Here is a 24857-nt window from a genome sequence, read left to right on the forward strand (position 1 = left end):
GGGTTGGACTACCTAACATATGAAAATAAACGTATAAGTAGCCTATAGTTCTGATATCACTTTTAAGTATTTTTCGTTAAAGATAATTTTAACAAGAATACAAAAATTAAATACTAATGTTCTTACTCCTTATTATAAAGTAATGGAGTTGTATAACTAACATTTTGATCACGATCCAAACAATTGCAAAATTCACTTCTCGTTGGAAAACATATAAAGGAATATAAACAGATTTTTTCATTCTCACTTAGTTTTAGTAAACTTGACTAGAAAAACAAAAAAAAGGTTGGTACATTTTTGTGACTTTCATTTCCTCCTACATTTTCACAAATACGACAAAAATAAGGTCATAGTGTATTGAAAACAACCTCTCTACCCTATAGTAGGGGTAATGTCTGCGTACACACTACCCTACCCAAACTCTACTAGTAGGATTATACTAGATTGTTGTTGTTGTCGACAAAAATAAGGTCATAATTCCGAAATAGATTTATACCTATTTCTTTCGATTACCTTTTATATAACAAATTTGTTTTTCTATTTAGATTTAATTTTTTTGGTTTAAATGTAAGGTTTACATTATTATGATTTATGAAAGAGAAAAAGAAAATAACCAAGGGCAACTTGGGTAAAACTAGTGCAGATAGATTACGATAACTCGCTGCTAAACGCACGCTAGCCGAGCACCGAATCACTTTACCCCACATATAAAAACCCTTCCCTGATAGTCCAATTTCTCACCCTTCATATTTTCTCTCTCTTCGATCGTTCAATCAAATCTCTCGCTCTCTCAAACTCCCCATTTCGCTCTCTGCTCTCACTACTCGTTTGAAAAACCCTAGGCATTAACTGTTGCTGATCCCTTCGCGATGATTCCTTTCACCTCCACTGTTTCTACACAGATTCGGTTTCTGCTCAATAGCTTGAACGCTTCCAATTCTGACACTGTTTTCCATGAGCTCCGTCAGGTACTATAAACCCTAGCATTCACTGAATGTGTGGTGTGTTATATATATATATAAAGTCGATTACTGCTTGTTTCTTTCTCAGATTGGATTTTTTTGTGTAACTCATGTTGCCCCGCCCACTGTAACTTTTTAGAAATATGTTTGCATTGGTGTACTGGGGAATAATTGGTATTAATAACTGGAAACTGGAAAAGAACGATTTTCAAGGTTATGTAGTTGGGCTAAATGGCACTTCTTGAGTGACTGGATAATTTTCGAATTCACCCAAATTGGATATTTTATTATCAGTATAAATTACTTAAGTGGGTTATTATATGTATAATACCCATTTGTGTGTCATTATTCATGCATTTACAGTCGGATTCTTGGTTGATTATTTTACAGATTGGATTTTTGTTTCCTTTCTGTAGCGTCTGTTGTTGCATTGTAACTTTTGTATACATATTTTGCACTGATGTAGTGGGTGAATTATGAGCATTGAAAGGATCATCTTTGAGCTGATGTAGTTTGATTACTTATAAAAAATGGTGATGTAGTTTTGAGTTTGTTTTAATAAGACTTATAGAAAGAAATTTTTTTTTGATAAGGGAGGTGAAGTTGTTTTGATAAATTGCATTTCCTGGGTAGTGGGTTCTTGAATATCCAAAATTGGAATTTCCATTTGTTTTTGTAAATTCTGCAGAAAGGACCTCACTCCGTTCAAAAAGGGGGCCACTTTCTCTTAGCAAAGGTCTTTGTTTGCTATGACTAGAAACTCGTTATGGTTATGCGGCTGTATAGAAAAGATGTGCGGTGGGGTGGGGGCTTCACGCTTTTTTTTTAATCAACAGAATTGATCAAATTCCGTCGATTGTAGCTAGTGATTGCCCAGGTTAGTGTGTGATCACCGAAGGATGCCGAATACCCCTGGCCGGTTCTGCTGCGTAAGCCCAGGAGCTGGTTTGGGGAATCGCTGGGCCTTATTTATTCGAGGTGGGGTGGGGGACTTGATTATGATACGGAATAATTGATAGAATCGAAATTTCATAGAAGAATGATCGAGTCCACAAAATATTTTCATAAGCGCACATGTGGCTGAATATATAAGGAAGGTCACACACCCTGAATACTGATAATTTAATTTACTTAAGTGGACGATATGTATAATCCACATATAGGAACCCATCTGTGTGTATACATGCATTTATAGCCAATTTCGCAGTTGTTTCTTTCATATATTGGATTTTTGTTTCCTTTTTGTAACTTCTGTTGTGCACTGTAATAGATATGTTTGCACTGTAATAGATATGTTTGCAGTGAGGTAGTGGTCGAATAATTGGCTATTACAAACAATGGTCTTCAAGGCTATATATTTGCCTAAACTTTCAATTGCTAGCAATGGGTTTTGCTTTAAATATCCAAAATTGTAATTTTCATCTGTGAATAGTGTTAGTAAATACTTAATTGGACTATATGTATTTTTATACATCAGGTGCAAGAGAACCATAGAAAACACTATCTCTAGCTGCACTAAATTGTCACTCTTGAGCAATGTAGTTTTGCTTTTAATACCCAAATTTGGATTTTTCAGTCATGAAAATTGTTTCTAAAATTTATGTAATTGGACTATATGTAGCGTAGCTGGTTTGTCCCTTTTTTGTGTGTTGGGCGCGAGAGAACTGTCAGTGATCTCCATTCCGTGGTTGCGCTAAATTGCCCTTCTTGAGTAATGTATGTTTGTCCAAATATTCAAAATTTGGCATTTTCTGTTGTACTATATGTATTTACTATATCAAAAAAATATTTGTACTATAAGTACCTCTATATAGAGATTTCATACATTTTTATGCATCCGGTGCCAGAGAATCGTGGTGATCAGAAAGCATGAGCTTTGGTCATTGGCTAAAAGGATTTCTAATTTTTTGAGTATTTTAGCGTAGTTTCCATGTGGACACAGATGCATTTGAGCACCATGAACGGTTTTTTCCTGTTTAAACGTTGAATCAATGGGGATAATGTGTGTCCGTGACATCATTTTGGTTTGGGTAATTAGAATGAGGATTTGTATAATAAGAGAAAAGGAAATAAGGATTCGAAATGCCTTCCCTATCATAAAAGGGGATTCAAACTTTTTCTAGCATAACTAATTTTTGGATTTCTTTTCCTTTATTACGTGATATTATTTATGAGGATATTGGCTTTATGAATACAAGTATCGATTTCCTATTTTGTTATTACCATTTCATCTTTTTGATTGGTGAAGTAGGAGATTAATTTGTTTCCTATTCTTATATATGGCATATCTGCACTGTGCTTCTTCCCTTTTGGGTAATAAGAGTGGGATGACAAGTATATGCTAACTACGAAATTAGGACACTTGGCTTTGAATGCCTTTTATAACATTTTTGGTAAAAGATAAGGGTGCTAAGAGTGGAATATGCTCAAGTTTATGTTTTCCCCTTTTTATAAGATACTTAAATGTTACTTTTTTTAAAAAAAAAAAGGATACTTAGATGTTCCGTTGTGCAATTTCCAATCATCAATGTGCTAGATATTTGAACATCCATCTTCTTTTACAGCTCGGATATGTTTGTTGGTTTTTCATTCTCTATGTTCTTAAATTACCATTTCTTGCCATATTTGGGTAACACTGTATCAGGAAGCTTTTTTTTTGGTGGGGTGGGGGTGGGGTTGCAACCTAGCAAATATATAATAATCCATAAAGGGAAATTAACTATTAAACGGGAAAGGGTCTTGGTGGAAAAATTCTCTTTTGTGGACGTACCGATGACAAATTGTCGTTTTTGGACGTACGAAAATTATCTTTCCTGGACGAGGTTTCATTGTTTCACTAGCTATATACCATGCATCAAGTTATAGTATCATTGTTGCGTAAATTATGAGAGTCAGTTCTTTGTTCTCAAAGCAAGCTTGAGGCATGCTTATGCTCTGAAGTTAGATGTAATACAGGCTAGGTGTTTCATCCGTTTAAGCGACATTTTGAATGAGGAACCAAGATTCGAGGTGCACACTTGCATTTTTTTCCAATTAGAAGGAGGTTCTTTTTTTCCCAGTAAAATCTTCTTTTCCTATTAAATCACTCACATATCTTCAAACAAAGCTACATCTATTCAAACACCTTTTTTTGCACAATACATTTAAAAACTTCTTTCCCGAAGTGGAGTAACTGTGTATTGCTTTCTTTCCAGAATGTCCATTAAGTGCATGCATGGCTGCTTTGGTTATTCTGGATTACATTGTGCCAATAGTAGCACTAGTGTTTGTAAAGCGAGAAGTGCAAAAAAAGGACAATGTTCGTGGATCTTGAAGTGAAAAGCATGAGTGAAGCGCACAATTTATGAAAAATTTATATTTCATTAGAAAAACAATTTATGAAAAAAATTTAAAATATCAAACATTTATTAGTACTATAGTAATATTCAAATTGCAATTGAAACGACATCAAACATACAATAATGCCAATAATAATTCAACTTCTCGAAGTTGAGATTTAAAGAACTACTGCTTCTCATTGAATCACTTTGTGTGTTATTATTTGAAGCTCTCGCTTCTCTAAAGTGTTAAAGCGAAGAAGCAGTAAGTTTTAATAACATTGAGTACATCGTAGTAATTAATTGAATAAGACATAATCCAAACATTTGTGAGCTGCTGCATAATATGAAGCTGGCAATTGACACACACCTCTCTTTTTCTAAGGTAACAGCAATTTGCCAACTCTTTTACCTGTTATTTTATACTCCCTCTGTTCCAGTTTATGTGAACCTATTTCCTTTTTGGTCCGTTCCAAAAAGAATGAACTCTTTCTAAATTTGGTAACAATTTAGCTTAAAGTTACAACTTTACCCGTAATGAGAAGCTTTTATAACCACACAAATACTCTGGGCCCCATTTGAACTTGTTTAGGACCACAAATTCTAAAAGTCTCATTTTTTACTTAAACTTCGTGCCCAGTCAAACAGGTTCACATAAATTGGAACGGAGGGAGTACTAGTTAGCTTCTTAAGTGCACCATAATTTCCACATATAGGTGGAATTGTTTTTCAATTGTGTCACTGGTAAAATGCAAGTTCTCCTGAAATACGTTGTCAATATTTCTGTATGAATTCTCTCTTTTTTATATTTTTTATTGATAATGGTAACTTGAACATGAAGTTTTCTTCTTTTCTAGTCAGAACAGTTAATATTGCTTTAAATAGCTCCTTTTTGTTCTTTCCTTCTAAAGATAAGAATAACCCTTTTTTTAGTTGAACTCTAATACTGCTTGATATAGTTGGAAGCAGAGTCGCTTTTCAAAAAGAACTACTTCTACTTTTGGCACTGAATGTCTTCTCACTATTTTTGAAGATTGTGTGATTTTTCCCCACATAATCTCTTAAGGAATTAGACTGTGTCATTTATCTTTCACTCCCAATTTCTTTAAGATGCAAATTTTTGTCTTCGCCATCACCCTCTTTAATTAATGCTTTTTACTCAGAAGTTCTTCCTCTCTCTTGTTGGTGCTGCTGTAGTCAAAACTGAGATTGGATCTTGGGTCTCCTCACCTTATATGGTATTCTACTAAGACTACCTAAGTTCCGTATGTTACTCTAGAGCATAGAAGGTAGGGCGGGAGAAGTAGATTTGCTTGAGAGAAGAAGATTTCCAAGTATATACATCTTTTATTGTATGTTTCCCAATTATCGTTGAACTGTGTGCCTAGACGTAAGCTCTAAATGATGTTTAAATATACATGCCGAGGTTCTGTTGGCCCAATTTTTTGGTTACGTTGGAGGCTTGGAGCATTTGTTTCGTTATTCTACTATTTATAATAGTGGAAGTGTTGTCCTTTTCCTCTCCATGTTCCTTCGTCTTTGTTGGGGAAGTATGTTCTCGACATTTAACTGGTATCTTCTTTTCGTTATCATATGAAAAGCATGATAATTTTGACTGGTATTGCAAATTATAGTTAACTTATAAATCTATACATAACTGGGAAGCCAGCAGCCATTGGGCTCCTACTTGTGTTTTTAAATTTGTAGGAGTCAAATTCTTATTGTCACCATTTTAAAAAATGGCTTAAGTTCATCTGGAATTTTGTTTAATCTATTTAATCCCTCAATTGCCCATAAATTTTAGAAGTTATTGCTTTTCCAATTTAGGGATGTTATTATTTCATTTTACTGAGAGAGGATAGTTTCTGGTGGTGCATATTACACCTGGTGCAATCAAACTTTGAGTCTTATTTTATCCAAGGGTGTCACAAATGAGGGCTGGTCAAACATAAAGCAGCATTTTGGTCCACTATACTGGCAGCAATTTGGTGGGTCATATGGAGGGAAACAAACCTGAGAATGAGTACATAGTTAGCCTTAAGCAGAAATGTGTCTCTTTGCTCCTTTTTTGATGGCTAGAATCAATGTTAATGACGTCGACTCCATGGTAGATTTTATTAGTAATCTGCATAGTTTGTAATTGGGTTGTTCTTACCAACCAACACTTTCTTTATCTGGTTTTTCTGATATAATACTACTCCCCCATTACACATAAAAAATGTCTGAGCCTTAGTTATCAAGTCCTATTGGACCTCCACATGTCCTGACCTTTGGTGTGACTATGATGATTGAATGTACTAATGTCGACAATATATCCATAAAATCATATGGAAGAAAGTTATATAAAGAACCTATAATCTCACTGAATCAATGTGGACTTAGCTAAGAACAGAATACAATGGAGGCAAAGGATCCATATAGGAGATACAAATTCATTGAACTAAGGTTTAGTTATTGTCGTTAGGCTTACATTAGGCTTGGTGTTTGTCAAAGGCGTGTTTATCAAAGGCTTGATTAGGCGACACTTTAGTATTGAAGCTAGGTGTAGAACTGGTTGAGTGATTTGTCTCGTTTAAGCGAGCAGGCACCAAGGCGCTAAATTGTGCACCTAATTGTCTATTGATTGTGTTACTAAGATAATAAAATCACCGAGTATATTTTGCCTCCGGTGGTAGTGAGTGACGACTTACCCTCGATCTTATTATTGTTATTATTATTATTATATATTATATTATTATTATTATTGTTAACTTGTCTTTTGAGCTCCTCCCAATTGTTAAGACGATTCTGCACGCTTTTAATGCTTCTAAAACTCCTTGCTAAAACTTGAATTTATTGCTCAGAATTGCAAAAACTCTTGCTAGATCTGAGTTGAATAAAAAGCAATAAGTATCTTTAGGATATAAGTAGGCAACATAATTGCAACCAGATACTGTTCCGATATTTTGCTACATGATGGTTATCAACATTTATCCCAGGTGAAGATTTTAAAATAACACTGCTGTTCTTTTTCGTTTTTTGACATTTGTCCGAGCAGTATCTGGCATATGGAGTTGAAGGGAGCATATTGCTGCTTCAGACGTGCGTTGATCAACTGAATATTTATGGGAAAGATTTGAAGAACACACAGCTGGATCCTGTATTTGCTTCCATTTTCAGATGCATCTTGGACAAGCCAAGTTTCAGCACTGCTTTTTCTGAATCCCTAAAGGATACTGCAATCAGTGAGGAGTTTTTGGTGAATCTCTCTACTGTTTTACAGTTGACAATATCTGAAAAAATTGGAGTTGGCCTTGCATTGTCAGACTCGGAAAATGTTGATGTCAGGAAATGTGGTAAGCCCATCTTCCTTCTATGAATGCCATTAATAATACTTGGGCCCTTCTGATTTAATCTTTCATATGGTGGAAAGAAAGGAGGTAAACAAATATATGTTAACTGCTCTATTTCCTTTATCCCAAGATGTGATTTTTGTTGCTTGTATTTTGCAGGAACCAACTATTGCATGGGTCAGATAGCAGAATTATGTTCCACCAATTCTTCTTTAGATGATGTCATGCCAATTCAGAGTGTTCTTTTGTTTCTGGATCAATCTGAAGGCCTCTCTAAGCATGTAGACTTGTTTATGCATATGCTATCGCTCATCCAGTCAAAAGAAGAAGCCCAGTTCATTTTAACTCCTTTGCTTTCTGATGAACTTCGTGAAGCTAATTTTTTGAGGTATTATTATTTAAATTTGGTTGAGATTGTTTTATCTCTTTTGTCTAGAAACTTGTGCATTGACACATAAGCATGATGTGACCTTGTCTTTTCTTGTGACAGGAACTTAGATTTCTTAAATGATGGTGGTGAAGATGATTTTGATGCTCTTGTGGCAGAAATGGAGAAGGAAATGAGCATAGCGGACATAATGAAGGAATTGGGTTATGGATGCACTGCTAATGTCTTGCAATGCAAAGAAATGTTATCCTTATTTTTGCCGTTGACTGAAGTAACTGTTGCTAGGATACTTGGTATGGTTGTACATACCCGCTCTGGCATTGAGGATAACCAGAATGTGTTCTCAACGTTCCGTGCTGCTCTTGGTAGCAGCACTGTATCTGATCCATCTCCATTGGATTCTTGGAATGCTGACGTCCTTATTGATGCAATAAAGCAACTTGTGGGTTCCATCACCTTAAATATTTATCAGTTAGTATTTTTGATGGGGCATTTATAGCTTGATGATAAGTAACCGTTTTACCACCTCTTTGCATGCAGGCTCCTGGACTTAACTGGGTAACTGTAATGGAAAACCTAGATCATGAGGGTTTCTATATTCCCGATGGAACAGCCTTTTCCTTTTTGATGTCCATTTACAAACATGCCTGTCAGGTACCTCTCCTCTTCCCTCTCTACAATATGCATCTACGAGGCTACCCACTTTTCCCTTATCTTTTGGTGACTTGAAACAAAGGGAAATGGAAGAAGAAAAAGATTTGGAGGAAACATTTTTTGTCTTGAAACAGAGGGATTTGTACATCTGTGGTAAAATGGGAGGTGAAATTTAATTCAGTTACTTATCCACTTCTCCGTTATAAGTAGGATCATTTGTTGACTGTTCCTTTTGTATTACTGTTTATTTCTTTCCCTCTAGTTCTTGTATAGTGTGCTTCTTTCAGTGGGACCAATGTACATTGGTATGATCATTAACAAAAATTTAGAAATTTACTCCACCACATTTTTTTCTGTAAATCCCGCCGGAACTGTAGGATCCTTTTCCTCTTGGAGCTATTTGCGGTTCTCTCTGGAAGAATGCTGAGGGTCAGCTTTCCTTACTTAAGTATGCTGTCTCGGTGCCTCCTGAAGTATTTACCTTCGCGCATTGTGGGAGGCAACTGGTAGGATGCTTTTAACATTTAGCTTATCTACATCCACATATCATGTATGATTGGTCTGAACAGCCACTGTGTTCGTGCAGGCTTATGTTGATGCGGTGAATGACCATAAAATCCAAATTGGACATGCAAATCATGCATGGTTGTGTCTTGACCTTCTCGAAGTTCTTTGCCAGTTGGCTGAGAGAGGTTATGCAAGTTCTGTGCGATCCATTCTGGAGCACCCTCTGAAGCACTGTCCAGAAGTCTTGCTTCTTGGGATGGCCCATATCAATGTATTGGACATGGACACTGATTGTGAATCTTTCCTTTTTCTTATTTTTTTCATCTATATTAATCAGTGCCTTTGGATAATTGGCAGACTGCGTATAATCTCCTCCAGCATGAAGTTTCCGCTGCTGTTTTCCCTGTTATGCTAAAAAATACTGGTGCTAATGGTATGATTCTTCATTTGTGGCATGTTAATCCTAGCATCTTGTTGCGGGGTCTTGTTGATACATTGAATGTTGACCTGGAGAACACCTACAAAGTCTTGGATACATGTCAAGAGCAAAAGGTTGGATTATTGATTATTTCCCAAATTTAAATTTTAACTGTTATGCATATATTTGATACCATTAGTATGTTATTGGAAATGGTCCATTGTTGTATTCAGTCTTGAACATTATCACTTGAGTTTGTAACCAGTAATCGTTGGATAGGAAGACTTCTAATGTGTTAATGTTCGGGTGTTATATGCTTCATTGATATAGCTAGCTTGCTTATAGTAATATGGTAAAAATGGTTTTCTTGCATAGTTATTTGTTGCAGTCAGTGTTAATTGTTTAAGAGATGAAGCAATGCGAAGCAAGTTGTCATCGGTTAGTGGATGAAGCCATGCACTTCACAGACAGTGAGACACAAAGTGATTCCAATGAGAAGTGGTCACTTCCTTTGAATCTCAATTTAAAAGATGAAAAAGTAAAAGAGAAAAAGAAGGGGAAAGTGACATTGGGCTATTTTAAATATTGACTTTATCTGCACGTATACTAAAATGCTCTCTTTATTGTCCGTATCTTTGTCTTCTAGATTTTGTAATGCCTTTTCTAGAACCACCTGTATTTCCTTTTTACTTTTGATTTACTCTTTTCTTTCCCTTTTCAAAGAAATGACTTCCTTTTTCTTCCATTATGCAAGTTCTCTTATTCCTGCTACTCCTAATTTCGTTTTCTCTCTCTTCTACTCTATTAGTACACTTCCTAAAATTATTTAATATGAAATCTATTGCTGCAAATGATCCCTTTTTATGGTTGGTTAATTTAAAATGAAAAATTTGTTTTATTTGACGGTCTTGTTAAAATTATATTCTAATGTTTTTACTATAAGGAGTTGGATTAATGATGTCATTGTTGTATATTGGATACTAAAATAGTTATTTTAATGCACTTTAATAAGTACCAAATCCATACATGTAAGGGGTATCTTAGTTTCAGTTCATTGTGTGCTTCATTTTGACAAAGCGTCCGCTTTTGCACTTTTCGCTTTAAAAAACCCTGCTTGCAGCTTAATTCTTCTAGATGATTCTAGTATGCTAGCACCCCCCCCCCTCCACACACACACACACCACAAAAAAAAGGACTTATATTGCTGGCGTAATGGTTGAATGATATTTGTAGGTTCATTGTTCGAAGAAATTGAAGTATGTTTTTGTTTCATGGTTGATTCCTCTACGTCCATTCTAGATTAGCTTGTTTCTGGAATGGGTATCATTAAGATCTTCTGTTCTTTTACTTGTTCAACGCCTTTCTTTGACCATACCCGGTCATTGATTGAATTATAAATTGATCTGCTCATGTACAATTTCCCGTTGTTTTGCATATCATGCCCTTCCTCATTCTTCCAGTATGTGGACTCATGATTTCTGTGTGTTGCAGATTCTATCATCGGTACTGGATATGATTCCTTATGCTTTCGGCATCAGACTTGCTGCCCTTGCTTCCCGCAAAGAACTCGTGGATTTGGAGAAATGGTTAAGCAATAACTTAAGCACATTTAAAGATATCTTCTATGAGGTGTGTTTCATCCACAATCCATAAATTTGAAAGGTTGTTCCACATTTTTGCTGTTCTTAACATCCCTCTGCCTTGTCTGTCTTTATGTTGGAGAAAATTTCACTCTGCTGTGGCCTGTGTTAAAAGCGTTATGCTTAGCTCTATATGCTATTTTCAGGAATGCCTTAAGTTCTTGAGGGAGGTACATCTCGCTGCTCAAGATGTTGCTTCCAACCGCTTTGATCCTCCCAATGCTCTTTGGACTATTTATTCAGAAACTTCTTCAACCTTTTTAAAGGTTCACTTTTAAGATTGATTAGTTTTAGATGGCATGCACTTTAAATTTCATTTTTGCTCATCTGGGATCTTTATTTTCAGGTACTTAAGTCTCATTCTGGTCTAGTTTCTTCACGCCACTTATCGGAGGAGCTGGACAAGTTGCACATAACATACATGGATGCTAATTCAAGGCTTAAGAGTGTTGGTGGTGCTGATTCATCCACTTCTGATGGTTCTGATGATATTGAAGCGGAAGCAAACATATACTTCCATCAAATGTTCTCTGGTCAGCTGACTAATGATGCAACAGTTCAAATGCTTGCTCGTTTCAAAGAATCGACTGAAAAAAGGTCAATTTTACAAGAATCCATTTTTATGATTTGTTTAAATACCCTGCACAAGGAAGCAAGTCATTATTTCTTTTCTTTTTCACTTCTTTTGTTCTTAGGCCGAGGGTCTATTGGAAACAACCTCTCTACCTGCATTAGGTAGGGGTAAAGCCTGCGTACAGCCTCTCCAGACCCCACCTGTTGGGAACATACTGGGTTTGTTGTTGTTGTTTGGTTCTTAGAGGTTGTTTGGTAGAGTGCATAACACAAAATATGCTTGCATTAGTTTTGTGTATTAGTAATACCTTGTTTGGTACACTTTTTCAACTTATGTATAACTAATACAAGCATTAGTTATACATCCTATTTGGTATTATCATGTTTATAGCTAATGCATAGCAAAACCATGGTATTAGTAATACCAAGGCTATCAATGCATGCATTAGTATGTCTAAAGACCAAATTGTCCTTAAAGTCCCTTAAAACTAAAGAATATAGAGGGTATTTTTGTAAACAACTATTTTTTTTAAAATTATGCAATGCATTTTAGTTTTTAATACACCACACCAAACAATGTATAAAAAATAATCTCTGCATAACTAATGCTTGCATTACTAACACATGCATTACTAATCCCTGCATTACTAATACACCATATTCAGCATTATTCTTATACACTCTACCAAACGACCCCTTACAGAATTATGGTTGCTGCTCCTTTGGCATTGCTCTCTTTATGCTCTTAAAATCCATGTAACTGTTACTTAATATTCGTTATTCTTCTCATTTGTGTGTTTTTCTTCTTTTCTATTTCTCTAATGCGTTGGTCTGAGGGTGAGGTCGTGCCAAACATGTGGTAATGATTTAAGAATTCGGATTCAACCGAGTAACTTAATGTATTATGAAAGCTCATTATTGTCGGGTGAAGTGGGAAGTCCTATATTTCTTCCACTTTTCTCTATAAGCTTGGTTTGATATGCTCAAAATACCTGGGGGTTTCCGTCCTAAATGCAAATTCTTATCTTAAACATAGATATTTGCAGAAGAGAATTTTGATTGGTTATATCAATTAGTTGCGAATTCTCTTTAGTTAGTCCCACTGCAGTGTTCTAGCCTATAATCATGTTTCGTTAGTATTTTGCCATGTTATTAGATATTGAAGTGATATTTGAAATTTGCAGGGAGCAAGCAATTTTCGAGTGCATGATTGCTAATCTGTTTGAAGAATACAAATTTTTCTCCAAGTACCCAGAAAGGCAGCTCAAAATAGCTGCTGTTCTATTTGGTGAGTTTCTGAGAGATTAATCTTTCAACTGCTTATCTTCTACAATTTTCAGTTACATTGTCATAAATTTTGCTCAACTTTGAGGTGTTTTTCTCTAATTTTAAGTGTGCTGGTCACATAGATAGAATTTGCATTTTTCTGACAAATCCTTTTCAGTTATTTAATTAATTCTGGACAGTTAACATTCCTCTATAACTTCTTAAACATGTTAGTTTCCCTTATGTCCTTTGATGGGTTATCTTTGCATTCTAGATTGCACTGAGTATCCTTATCCTTCACTTTTCAAGTATTTGACATATGAAGGTGTTAGGCATTTGTAGCCAATGGGCTCTTTGCAGCTAATAGCAATAAGATGATATTTTAATAGCATATGCAGGAGGAGGAATTAAAAAATTGGACTATTTAACTGTAGGAATTCGATCTCCATGGTCAATTTCTCATATTAACTAACTTGGTCATAGTCAGAGGTTGCGTGGACCTGGGAATTGTTTATCAATAGAGGTAAACATATGTCAGTGTCTGGTTTCATGCTCATCAGACTGCAGAACTGTTGGGTTTGACTCGGTTCTCTATATATTATTATACACAAGAGAAGAAGAGCACTGGTCAAGGTCACCTTAAATCTGTAGCAATTCTTTTATGGTAACTTAATTAGATGTTACTCTTTTAAGTCATAAGATGACTGGACATCATATATTGAAACAAAGAGCTGATAGTATCCCGAATGAAATACTGCAAACATATGAAAAGGAGGCAATTATCATTGCTAAACTTGATAGAGTAGCTTTAACTTTGACTTCACAATGTGGTTTCTCTGATATCAAAGTAATTCTCATTCTAGATTATTTATAAATGAGCAAGGATAGTTTGGGGGAGAGAAATAGGAGAGCTTTTGAGGGGATTGAATCTTCTTTTTCACATGTTAAGAATAGTCTTTTATCTTTGATCGCTTTTTGGTGCACTCATATAGCCCCTATTTGTATAGAAGATTAGGCGTCTTTTGTAAAGAATCATGTTCTGATGTAAATTCTCTACTTTTTGGTATACTTCTTGTATACGGGAGTTCTCTCCCTTTTGATTAATACAATTTACCTTATCAAAAAAATAAATGAGCAAAATTATTGAATCATTTTAACTTACCACAGTGACTTTGGCATTGAATAAAAATATGATTTACTGGCACTCAAGCCAGGAGTCCTTGTAATAATTTCTCTATAATTGAACTGCATGATTTTATTCTCTTTTATATGCCGTTGAAAAATTACGATTATAGATGGTGGCCCCAATCAAACTGCTTTTTAGTATAGGATTGATGAATAAATGGAATTAGGATTTCAGGGTGGCCCCAGCAACAGCTTCAGAAATTTAGTTTAACATTTACAAAAGGATGGGATCAATATTACTGGTAAACACTGTTAATGGTGGAACTGTTCACTAGTTTAGCTGTACTACTAGTACTTATAAGCTGGCCCAATTTCTTTTAGCTAACTACCTTCACCTATAGGTCTCTCCATAATGTTTGAAGTCCCCAAATTTTTCCTGAACTTCCTGCTTTTAATTTCAATGAACATGGCTTAAAATTGTCTTTCTATCCGTCCTACACTAGTGCTTACTTTGCTTATTTCTTTTAATTGTGCGCAAAAATAATTTTAAAACATTAATTAACTTTAAAGTTCAAGAAGTTTATATCTGAAACTTGTTTAAATTTCTTTCCCCTTTTCCAATATTTGCCTAAATTTCTTTCCCCTTTTCCAATATTTGCCTTTGCAGGATCACTTATTAAGAATCAGCTGGTAACTCATCTTGCACTTGGTATTGCCTTGCGAGCTGTCTTGGATGCGTTGCGCAAGCCTGCTGATTCAAAGGTTTATTTTCAGTGATTACACTTTTCTTAAATACTATATCTGGTTTCATATTTACTTAAAAGGCTTCTCTTCATGCAGATGTTTGTTTTTGGGATTATGGCACTTGAACAGTTTGTTGACCGTCTGATTGAATGGCCACAATACTGCAACCATATCTTGCAAATTTCTCATCTCCGGGCAACTCATTCGGAGCTTGTTGCGTTCATTGAACGGGCGCTTGCTAGGATATCACTGGCACATTCTGAATCAGAGGTAGCCCACAGTCCCGCTGCTGATCAATTCCATGGTCCTATAACATCTTCCCCAATGAATGCCGAGGTAAGTCATTCTTCTGGTCTGATTATTATTCTTCATTTAAAATGGTTTTTAGAAAGGATATATTGCTTAATTTCTTTGGGATTCCCGCCTGAGTATATAATGTGGCGTGTATAAAGAATATCTCGTGCTTGGATAAGTTTTTGTTGCTTTGGTTTTATGGGAGTTGTTTCACACAGAGTACTTTTATGACCTTTGGTTAGTCAAATAATTGATGACATTCAACTTTTTTTTTTCCGGTCAGGGTTCAACATTTCCCGTGGTTGGACAGGGTAGCTTGCAGCAAAGTATGCAGGGATCCTCTTCAAACCAGCTTCCTCAGAGACAGCAAAGTTCCTTAGATGAGAGAAAACCCTCTGCTGTTCTCTCCAGCTACTTGAAGCCGGCTTTATCATCTGCAGTGCAACCTGCCGCTGTTCCTTCAAGTGATACGGCTGGCATTCAGAAGGTATACAATGAGCTTGTGTATGGCGTCTTTGGCCATATTATGATCAGGTTATGAGTGTCTTTTCATGCTGAATTGTAGCCACAGGGTTCAGTCAGTGCTTCAGCAGTACTCACTTCTTCTCCTGGTTTTCTTCGTCCATCTCGGGCCATTACCTCAGCAAGTAATAAACTGTCTAATCCTAGATTCATTTTTGACTTTTCTTCCCTGCTACTGCTGTAGACAGAGGTGCTGATGGATGTGACACTGATTTGTGACAGGATTTGGTTCTGCGTTGAATATTGAAACACTTGTTGCTGCTGCAGAGAGAAGAGAAACACCCATAGAGGTACTCTTGTTTGTCATCTGTATGGTGATCTTGCATGCATGTTAGTGTCAATTCCTTCATCAACATGTTTTAGATAGGTTAATGTCCATGTTATTGCGTCTAAATATGTGTTGCTCTATTGTGAGCATGTCTCTATTAAATGGCTGTCAGTTGTCTATCTGTTTTACTGATATCATTTTTCCTTAGTTTGCTTTTCCTCTCTACTTTCACTTAGTCTTCTAGGCTATGTTTTTTTTTTGTTTTCTACTTTGCTCAAGACACGCAAAATCCTGATGTATTTTTCTCCTTGGTAATTTCAACGGAATTAACAAGTTTTTCCTTGCAACACATTAGGATGTTTGGTAGTAGTGTCTAGATATTGGCTAGCCTTTTGGATGACAGATGGCATGGTTAAGTTGGTGAAGGGACTGATAAGTCCTTTTAATATCATCCGTCAAATATTTTAAGGGTGGTCTCATTATTTTCGCAGGCTCCTGCATCAGAAATTCAGGATAAGATATCATTTATTATCAATAACTTATCTGCGGCAAATATTGAAGCCAAAGCGAAAGAGTTTACTGGAATTTTGGAAGAGCAGTACTACCCGTGGTTTGCTCAGTATATGGTGATGAAAAGGTGAGTTTACGCTATAATTCTTGTGTTTAGTGTACCGTGGTTTGCTCTGTTATGGTGATGAAAAGGTTAGTGTACAATATATTTCTTGTGTTTAATGTATTTATTTTATGATAAAAAAGATCATTATAGGGGGCTGATTTTATTTGTAACTTCGAATTTGCACCTTCTTTTTCCCTAACTTTGGTGCTTTTATGCTATTTCTGATTCACTGACAGAGCGAGCATTGAGCCAAATTTTCATGATTTGTACCTGAAGTTCCTAGATAAAGTAACTTCAAAAGCTTTGTACAAGGAGATTGTCCAAGCAACCTACGAGAATTGCAAGGTTCATATAACTACAGTTCATTACTCAAGACGGTGCTGGTAAAGTATTGTTCATTTGCTTCATATCTGGTTTTGGGTTTCTTTCAGGTTCTTTTAGGGTCAGAATTGATAAAATCAAGTTCAGAAGAGCGTTCTTTGCTGAAAAACCTTGGAAGCTGGCTAGGGAAAATTACAATTGGAAGGAATCAAGTCTTGAGGGCGCGGGAGATTGATCCAAAGTCTTTGATTATAGAGGTTGTTGCTTCTTAGTGAATATTGTTCTCTTCTAGGTGTTCAGGTTGTTGACTTGGTGTATCTTAATCTCATGATTATTTATTTATTTATTTTCTCTCTTGCGCAGGCGTATGAAAAAGGTTTGATGATTGCAGTTATTCCTTTTACTTCGAAGGTTGGTCCTACTTAACTTTTTTTCCTTCTCTCTCCCTCCTCGCTTTCCCCCCTTTTTTTTTGACATTCAATTTGTGTTGTGAGCTGCAGGTTCTGGAACCATGCCAAAGCAGTCTAGCATACCAACCGCCTAACCCTTGGACCATGGGTATTCTTGGGTTACTTGCTGAGATTTACGCAATGCCAAATCTTAAAATGAATCTCAAGTTTGACATTGAGGTTTGTGTTTACAATTAAGGTTTTAGTTGTGGTTTGTGATCTTTTTTAACTGTTACTTCAAACAGTATTACCTATTTATTCTTCTTTTAGGTCCTGTTCAAAAATCTTGGTGTGGATCTAAAAGAGGTAGTTCCAACTTCTCTTCTCAAGGACAGGGTGAGAGAAGTGGAAGGAAATCCTGACTTCTCAAACAAGGATGTTGGATCTTCCCAACCACCTATCGTGGGTGATGTCAAATCTGGCATTATATCTTCACTAAACCAGGTTGAACTACCACTTGAGGTTCCCAGTCCTTCTCATCCTAGTGGCCCTTCGCGTATTTTAACTCAGGTTTGGGCTTTTTCTGGTTTTGTTGTATCATAATGGCTTTTATGTATGTTAATTTAATGAACTAATAATGCGGTGGATTCAGTATGCTGCTCCTCTTCATATTCCATCTGCTCCAATGACGGAGGATGAGAAGCTAGCAGTGCTTGGGCTGTCTGATCAGCTTCCTTCTGCTCAAGGTCTTTTACAAGGGCAATCACCTTTTTCTGTTAGTCAGGTTTGTTGACAGTAATAGTGTTACCATTTGACAAGTTTTGTTGGTAATGGTTATTGGATAACTTTTTCTAACTTATAATTGTTTTCTTATAGCTTCCTGCACCTGCATCTAATATTGAGCAGCAATTTGTTGTCAATCCTAAGCTTCATGCTCTGGGCCTGCAGTTGCATTTTCAGAGGTTCGAAGCTGTAAATAGCAGTTGGCTTGTTGCAAGGGTTTGGGTTCATTACTTGCCAATTGTATTGTAATCCTCTATAATGTGATTCCTTTCTGCAGTGTACTTCCCATTGCTATGGATAGAGCTATCAAAGAGATTGTGTCCAGCATTGTGCAGCGCAGTGTTTCTATAGCAACTCAGACGACAAAGGAGCTTGTTTTAAAGGTTTTTTCTTCTGACACATCCCCTGCATAATTTTGACACCCCCTTTGAAAAAAAAGAAAGAATGAAAAGAAAAGGTGAAATGTTTTCGCACCTGATTAAGTACACATATGGCAGGACTATGCCATGGAATCGGATGAGACCCGCATATGTAATGCTGCACATTTGATGGTTGCCAGTTTGTCAGGAAGTCTCGCTCATGTGACATGCAAGGTAGAGGAATACATTTTTACTATTCGTAGTGTGATTAAGGCATTATATCTTTCTGAAGATATCTTGATGCTCTGGAATTTCCTAATCTCTTTCGACTTTGTTATTGAGTGAATTCTTTTGGTTTCAGGAACCTTTACGTGGTTCAATATCGGGCCAGCTTCGTACTTTACTTCAGGGATTGGGTATTGCAAGTGAGCTCCTTGAACAAGCTGTTCAGCTTGTTACTAATGACAATCTCGATCTTGGCTGTGCAATGATTGAACAAGCAGCAACAGATAAGGTATATTTCTGAATCCGACTTGTGTTCTAGGAGTTTGATTCATGATGTCATGCACGACTCTGCATTCTCTGTCTTGTTATAATCCTAGAGGTAGGTAATTTTTGTTGTGTCATTTCTAACATTCAGTAAGTTCGTGTCCTTTGCAATTTGGTTCATGTCATTGGACTTCAGTTGCTTTTGTGGATCCAGCGTCTCACACATTGGGCTAGTGGATGATGTCAGTTATTGATTGTTCCTTTCATTTGGAGAACATGGGGTATAGCCGATATAGGTTGGAGTTGTTTTAAATCATATGGTGTTTTGGCCTTAATTGCAAGATTAATTAAGATGCTGAATGTTTACGTTCAAATATTATGAAGTGCTTTCAAATTAATTAGTTCTACACTGGCTCTTAACATGCCACAACCCTCTTCTTTATCCGGACTTGAGACTGACAAATGACAATGTGCACAAGCTCACGCAGGTGGAGTTGTCATAGTTGTTTCAATTGATGTCGTTATCTGCTGGAGATGAGCAGCTGCTAATATAAAAATATTGCGAAGAGCAGATTTAGATGCTTGGCAGTGGTTTCTGAACTTTAATCCAACATAATGCTAGTACATTCAAATTTATTAGCTTTGCATACACATGAGAAGAATTATATACATTCTCAAACATGTGTCCAAAATATTACATGCTAAACTAGTTGATCTCTGGTTTGTTTTGCTACTTGCTTTTCACTTGTTTTCAAGCAGTTCGAGCTATAATTGTAATTATTCTGATGCTTTTGATTTAATATGTTATTCACTCGCGTGTTTAATGTTTTGATGTTTTGGTTGTTAATATCGACACCCTTGATAAAAGGAAAGTATCAACACCATGTGATATATGATTTTGATTGAAAGCTAGCATTTTTCTGTGTCAAGGGAACTTAATGCAACTTGCTTGTCTATCTATTGTATTCTTCTAAGCATTCAAAAAGGTCCTTTTTGATATGAAATGTAATGATAATCTTGATTACGAATCTAGATTTGACAGGACTTCTGGTCATAAGCTCATGCAAGTAGCTATGCTTTTTGAAAACCTGCTGCCAGTCTAATCTGTACTACCCATGCATTTACGTTGCTAGTAGTGTCCTGGTGGATATAGTATGAAAATCTGATTGTGCTTTTGCTGGGTCTAAGTTGATTAATCTACTCTTACCCGTTTTCCATGTCTTGTTTCTGTCTGGGATAATGCATGTGCAGGCTATACAGACGATTGATGGAGAAATAGCTCAACAGCTAGCCATTAGAAGGAAGCACAGAGAGGGTGTTGGTCCGACATTTTTTGATGCAAGCCTTTATACACAAGGACATATGGGTGGTTTACCAGAAGCTCTTCGCCCTAAACCTGGCCGCTTATCCCATTCTCAGCAACGAGTTTATGAGGTACTTGCTTTCTGTTTCTTCCTCTGTAAGAGTTGACTGATCAACATGGAAACACAGAATTTTGAATCACTTTCGACTTTGTCGCTCACAGGATTTTGTCCGCTTACCTTGGCAAAATCAATCAAGCCAAAGCCCAAACGCTGTTCCTGCTGGTCCATCTACTTCTTCTGGCAGCGGTGGTGTCTCCAGGGCTTATATGGCTGGAAGTGGACAAATGAACCCCAGCCTTTACTCGTCTGGCGTTGTAAATGCAGGAATTAGTGCTGTTCCGCAGCCATTGGAAATATCAGATGAGATAGATACTTCATCTCAGCTTAATAGGTTTTTCCCCTTTGCACGTTAATGGGTTCTAACTACTTGTCTTTAGGTATTCTTCCACAACTGACGGTGATTTGGATTTCTTGTTTCTTTCCTCCTGTCATATTTCAGTGCATCTTCTCCCCATCTTGGGATGGGTGATAGTGCCGCTTCTAACAATTTTGAAACCGAGGCTATTGCTGAACCATTCACATCGGTGTCAGCTCCTGAATTGCATCCACTGGAACCTTCAAACATTGCAAAGGTTGGTTAAAATAAGTGAATTTTTCAAAAACATGATGAGAAAAATTGGACTTTTCCTGTGTACGGCTGTACGCCATGGGCTAGTGTTCTTTTTCTCGCGAATTGGAATGAAAAGCATCCTATGGATATTGAGGAGATTCATATAGCCGAACCCATTAGATTGGGATTAGTGGTTGTTTTGTATAGGCATTTTGGCCATGAAACAACTTATGTGATCAACAATTTTAACCATCTCTTACAGGACTCGGGAGCTTCTTTACAGCCATCAAATGCAACAGCTGCCTCTGAACGTGTTGGAAATAGTATCTCGGAACCATTGCTGACAACTGGTGATGCTTTGGATAAGTACCAGATTATTTCTGAAAAGGTTATTCTTCCTTCTCTCTGTTAGTCTGATGAATGTAGAGTTTAAACACGCTGCTTTGATGCCTGAGGTGTGTTTGTTTCCCTACAAATTCCTGAAATCTATCGTCGGGATATATGTATTGTGTTTGGATTTATGCAGATAGCTTGGTTGTGCATAATGCTATTTATGTATTTTTCTATTAATCCTTTCAAACCTGCCTAGAGATACCGAAGTTCAATAGTTTAGTTGACTTTACTACTCGATTTTGTCAAGATGAACCGGCGTCTTACATGACTCCAGTGGATAATAGGAGCTCCTTACGGATACTTGCTGCTGATAACGCACCTGTATCTGACTTTCACACTATGCCAGCTAACATAGTTTGAAAGGAAAGCATATTTACATGCAAACATTTCCTGTCCAAGCGTCATGCTTTTAAAGTTTTCAGAGTCACGATCGTCGATGCATATGAAAGAAAATAGTTTGCGTAACTATGCTTTCTGGTAGCTTGTTAGGGATTGAAGAATTAGGGTTTGCATGAATCTAAGTGGCGTTTTGTGCACATACCAAGAGGGGAAATGGCTCCTGTGACTATACGGCAAGTTGTGTTTGAAGATTGTGATTACTTCTCTCTCTTTTCGAATTGGGAAGAAGGAAGTAACAGTAAATTTCAGATGGATAAAAATTTCCATACGTTCTATGACAGGTATAGTACATACGTATTACCGTGAAACTAGTACTAGGAGGGTTCTGAAGTATACAAAAAATTGTATAAAACAGGGTAAGCCTGAAGAGAGTACTTTATCAAAAGTGTCTACTTCATACTAGCGTTTCTTTGTCATGGTTTACAGTTGCCCTTAAATTCTCTCTTGTCACTTTAGGTTCATTCAGTACTTGATGTTAGTCCATCTGATTTGTTTTTTTTTTTTGCAGATATCTTCTCCCTTTTATTTCTTGCTAGTGTACTGTACCTAATATTATCGCATTTGGTACTTGTGCAGCTTGAAAGCCTGGTGAGTGAAGAAGCTAAGGAGGCAGAAATTCAGGTATCTCTCTCAGCCATTGTTTTGTGAAGAAACCTAGAATGTTGTTACATTGGTGATTTTAGCACTTAATATCTTTCCGTGTGGTCTGTTTGTTGAAAGTATTATTGGCAAAAACTTGTTTCAATAGATCTGTGTGGGAAAATTCCCATATGTTTACTTGTTTCTTTGCAGGCGCTTATTGCTGAAGTTCCAGCAGTCATCCTCAAATGTATTAGTAGAGATGAGGCTGCCTTGGCAGTGGCCCAGAAGGTAAATCTTCTGAATTGTATGGAAAGAATTTCTGGATCTTGATGATTTCATATCTAAAGTTCAAAACTTTCTTTTCTGCAGGCTTTCAAGGGATTGTATGAAAATGCATCAAATAGTGCACATGTTGGTGCTCATCTTGCAATTCTGGCTTCAATCCGTGATGTTAGCAAGCTTTTTGTTAAGGAGCTAACTAGCTGGGTAAGGAATAGATCCAATCTTCTTTATATTATTTTTTTATTGTAGTCTCCTCGGTATGTTTGGTTTGTTAACTAATGCCAAAGCACATTTACTCCTGTTTGTATGCAACTTGAATATTTGCACTCTCTTGCTATCATGTTTCTCCATCTGCTGTGCTGTGTTTTCTCAATATAAAAATGCCATCTCATTCTGGTGTTCGAATCTACTGGTAGTTTAAAACTGCAGTTGTTTTAGGATATATTCTTTATTCCTTTTAGAAGTTGTAATATGAAGATTCCAAGAAGAAGAAGACTTCTTGTATTTATGTGTGTATTTTTAAATCCCTTGAGAATAGGTACCTATACAATGAATCCTAAGACTAAATAAGGAATGACAATCAATTACAATCAATTACAATGAAGGAAAATATCCTAGAATCAGTCTACTCCTACAAATAAGCTAGGAAATCTCTAATCATTCAACACTCCCCCTCAAGTTGGTGCAAAGATGTCGCACATGCCCAACTTGCAAACCAATGTATGAAAAGTCCGTTTGTTGAGACCTTTGGTAAACATATCAGCTTGCTGCTTTTTTTGATGACACATGTAACAAACTTAAGACGCCACTTGTAACTTTTTCCTCAACGTGCTTTGTTCGGTCATGCTGGATTGTAAGCTATACCGATTGCTGCCTTGTTATCACAAAACAAGGAAATTATCCTGTTTTCGGACAATCTCAATTCCTCTAGTAGCTTTTGTAACCACAAAAGTTCATAGACAACCTACACCATAGCTCTATATTCTCCTCCGTACTTGATCTAGCAACTACAATTTGCTTCTTGCTTCTACAAGTAACCAAGTTTTCTCATACGAGTGTACAATAATCAGAGGATCCACCTCTGTCATCTAGATATCCAGCCCTATTTGCGCCAGTAAAGTCTTCTATTTCGAGGTGACCATGTTTACAGGTACCCGTATAAATGAGTCCTTAAACCAAACTATGATCTCTCCAACTCCGCTTTGTAACCTGTGATTGCTTTCAACCGACAATTCTGCTGGTTCTTTCAAGAGATCCAAAAAATACTTCCTTTTTCAAAAAAAGAAATAAAGATTCCTCCTTCCGGTCTAGCAACCTCAGTTCTCAAGAAGTACTACAATTTTCCTAGATCCTGATATGAAATTCCTGTGCCAAATACTTCTTCAACCGGGACATCTCCTCTTTGTCATCTCCTGTCATTAGTATGCCATCAACATAAACTATAAGAAGAGTGAGTTTACCTATTTGATGTCCTATGAAGAGGGTATGATCAACATTACTTTGTTGGTAGTTGAAAGAGATCATTGCTTTTCAAAATTTGTCAAACCAAGTTCGGGGGGATTGCTTCCGTCCATACAAGGATTTCTTCCCTCTGCATACCTTTCCTTGGCTTTGTGCAGTATCAGATCTGGGAGGAATCTCCACATACATCTCTTCTTCTAAGTCTCATGCATTCTTCACATCAAACCGTTGCAAGTCCCAATCAAGATTAACCGCACAGGACAAAAGAATTCTAATAGTGTTCATCTTAGCAATTGGGGCGAATGTCTCTTGATAATCCATTCCATAAGTGTGAGTGAATTCTTTAGCCACCAATGTTGCTTTGAATCTTTCAATCGAGCCATCAACTTTATGCTACACAGTGAGGACCCTTTTGCAGCCAACCAACTTCTTGTCGGGTGGTGAAGTGACAAGTGACCAAGTCTTATTTTTTGAGAAGGCCTTCGTTTCTTCAATCGTAGCTTGCTTAGAATCTGCAGAAGTTTCCTTCCAATTCTCGGGAATAGACATAGAAGAAATAGACAAGCAAAGGCTCTATACGAGGGAGACAAAGAATAATATGAGACAAAGTCGGATAAAGGGTGTTTGTTGGTGCAAGATCTGACTCTTTTTCTGCGAGCAATATGCAAATCTAACTCATTAGGAAATGTAGATAACTCACCGGTAGAAGAAGGTTCAGTTTCAGTAGATTGCATGATGACTTCTTTATTTCTCGTTTAGTAAGTTTTCAAACCAGGCCTATCCAAACGCTCAATAATCT

The 24857-nt window shown here is 36.7% G+C and overlaps 1 protein-coding gene across 2 annotated transcripts in view; it reads left to right on the forward strand.

The window, feature by feature from the left end:
• Positions 1-722: 722 nt before the first annotated feature.
• Positions 723-24857, forward strand: part of LOC104226614 (uncharacterized) — a 32896-nt gene continuing 8761 nt past the window's right edge. The window contains exons 1-35 of one of the 2 annotated variants that reach the window (XM_009778642.2): positions 723-968; positions 7317-7614; positions 7771-7999; positions 8102-8441; positions 8540-8653; positions 9031-9159; positions 9240-9431; positions 9518-9712; positions 11070-11207; positions 11365-11484; positions 11565-11815; positions 12976-13079; positions 14850-14944; positions 15023-15262; positions 15504-15707; positions 15786-15867; positions 15965-16032; positions 16502-16647; positions 16863-16971; positions 17058-17204; positions 17311-17358; positions 17448-17576; positions 17667-17906; positions 17989-18120; positions 18213-18298; positions 18397-18502; positions 18617-18712; positions 18840-18992; positions 20219-20401; positions 20493-20722; positions 20831-20963; positions 21204-21329; positions 22310-22354; positions 22526-22603; positions 22685-22801. In XM_009778642.2, the coding sequence (XP_009776944.1) occupies positions 870-968; positions 7317-7614; positions 7771-7999; positions 8102-8441; positions 8540-8653; positions 9031-9159; positions 9240-9431; positions 9518-9712; positions 11070-11207; positions 11365-11484; positions 11565-11815; positions 12976-13079; positions 14850-14944; positions 15023-15262; positions 15504-15707; positions 15786-15867; positions 15965-16032; positions 16502-16647; positions 16863-16971; positions 17058-17204; positions 17311-17358; positions 17448-17576; positions 17667-17906; positions 17989-18120; positions 18213-18298; positions 18397-18502; positions 18617-18712; positions 18840-18992; positions 20219-20401; positions 20493-20722; positions 20831-20963; positions 21204-21329; positions 22310-22354; positions 22526-22603; positions 22685-22801 (5202 nt within the window). In that variant the 5' untranslated portion in view covers positions 723-869. The remainder of the gene's footprint in view (positions 969-7316; positions 7615-7770; positions 8000-8101; positions 8442-8539; positions 8654-9030; positions 9160-9239; positions 9432-9517; positions 9713-11069; positions 11208-11364; positions 11485-11564; positions 11816-12975; positions 13080-14849; positions 14945-15022; positions 15263-15503; positions 15708-15785; positions 15868-15964; positions 16033-16501; positions 16648-16862; positions 16972-17057; positions 17205-17310; positions 17359-17447; positions 17577-17666; positions 17907-17988; positions 18121-18212; positions 18299-18396; positions 18503-18616; positions 18713-18839; positions 18993-20218; positions 20402-20492; positions 20723-20830; positions 20964-21203; positions 21330-22309; positions 22355-22525; positions 22604-22684; positions 22802-24857) is intronic. The other variant, XM_009778643.2, reaches the window with a different exon arrangement.

The sequence above is a fragment of the Nicotiana sylvestris genome, chromosome 1 (assembly GCF_000393655.2).
Source record: "Nicotiana sylvestris chromosome 1, ASM39365v2, whole genome shotgun sequence".
Lineage (NCBI taxonomy): Eukaryota > Viridiplantae > Streptophyta > Magnoliopsida > Solanales > Solanaceae > Nicotiana > Nicotiana sylvestris.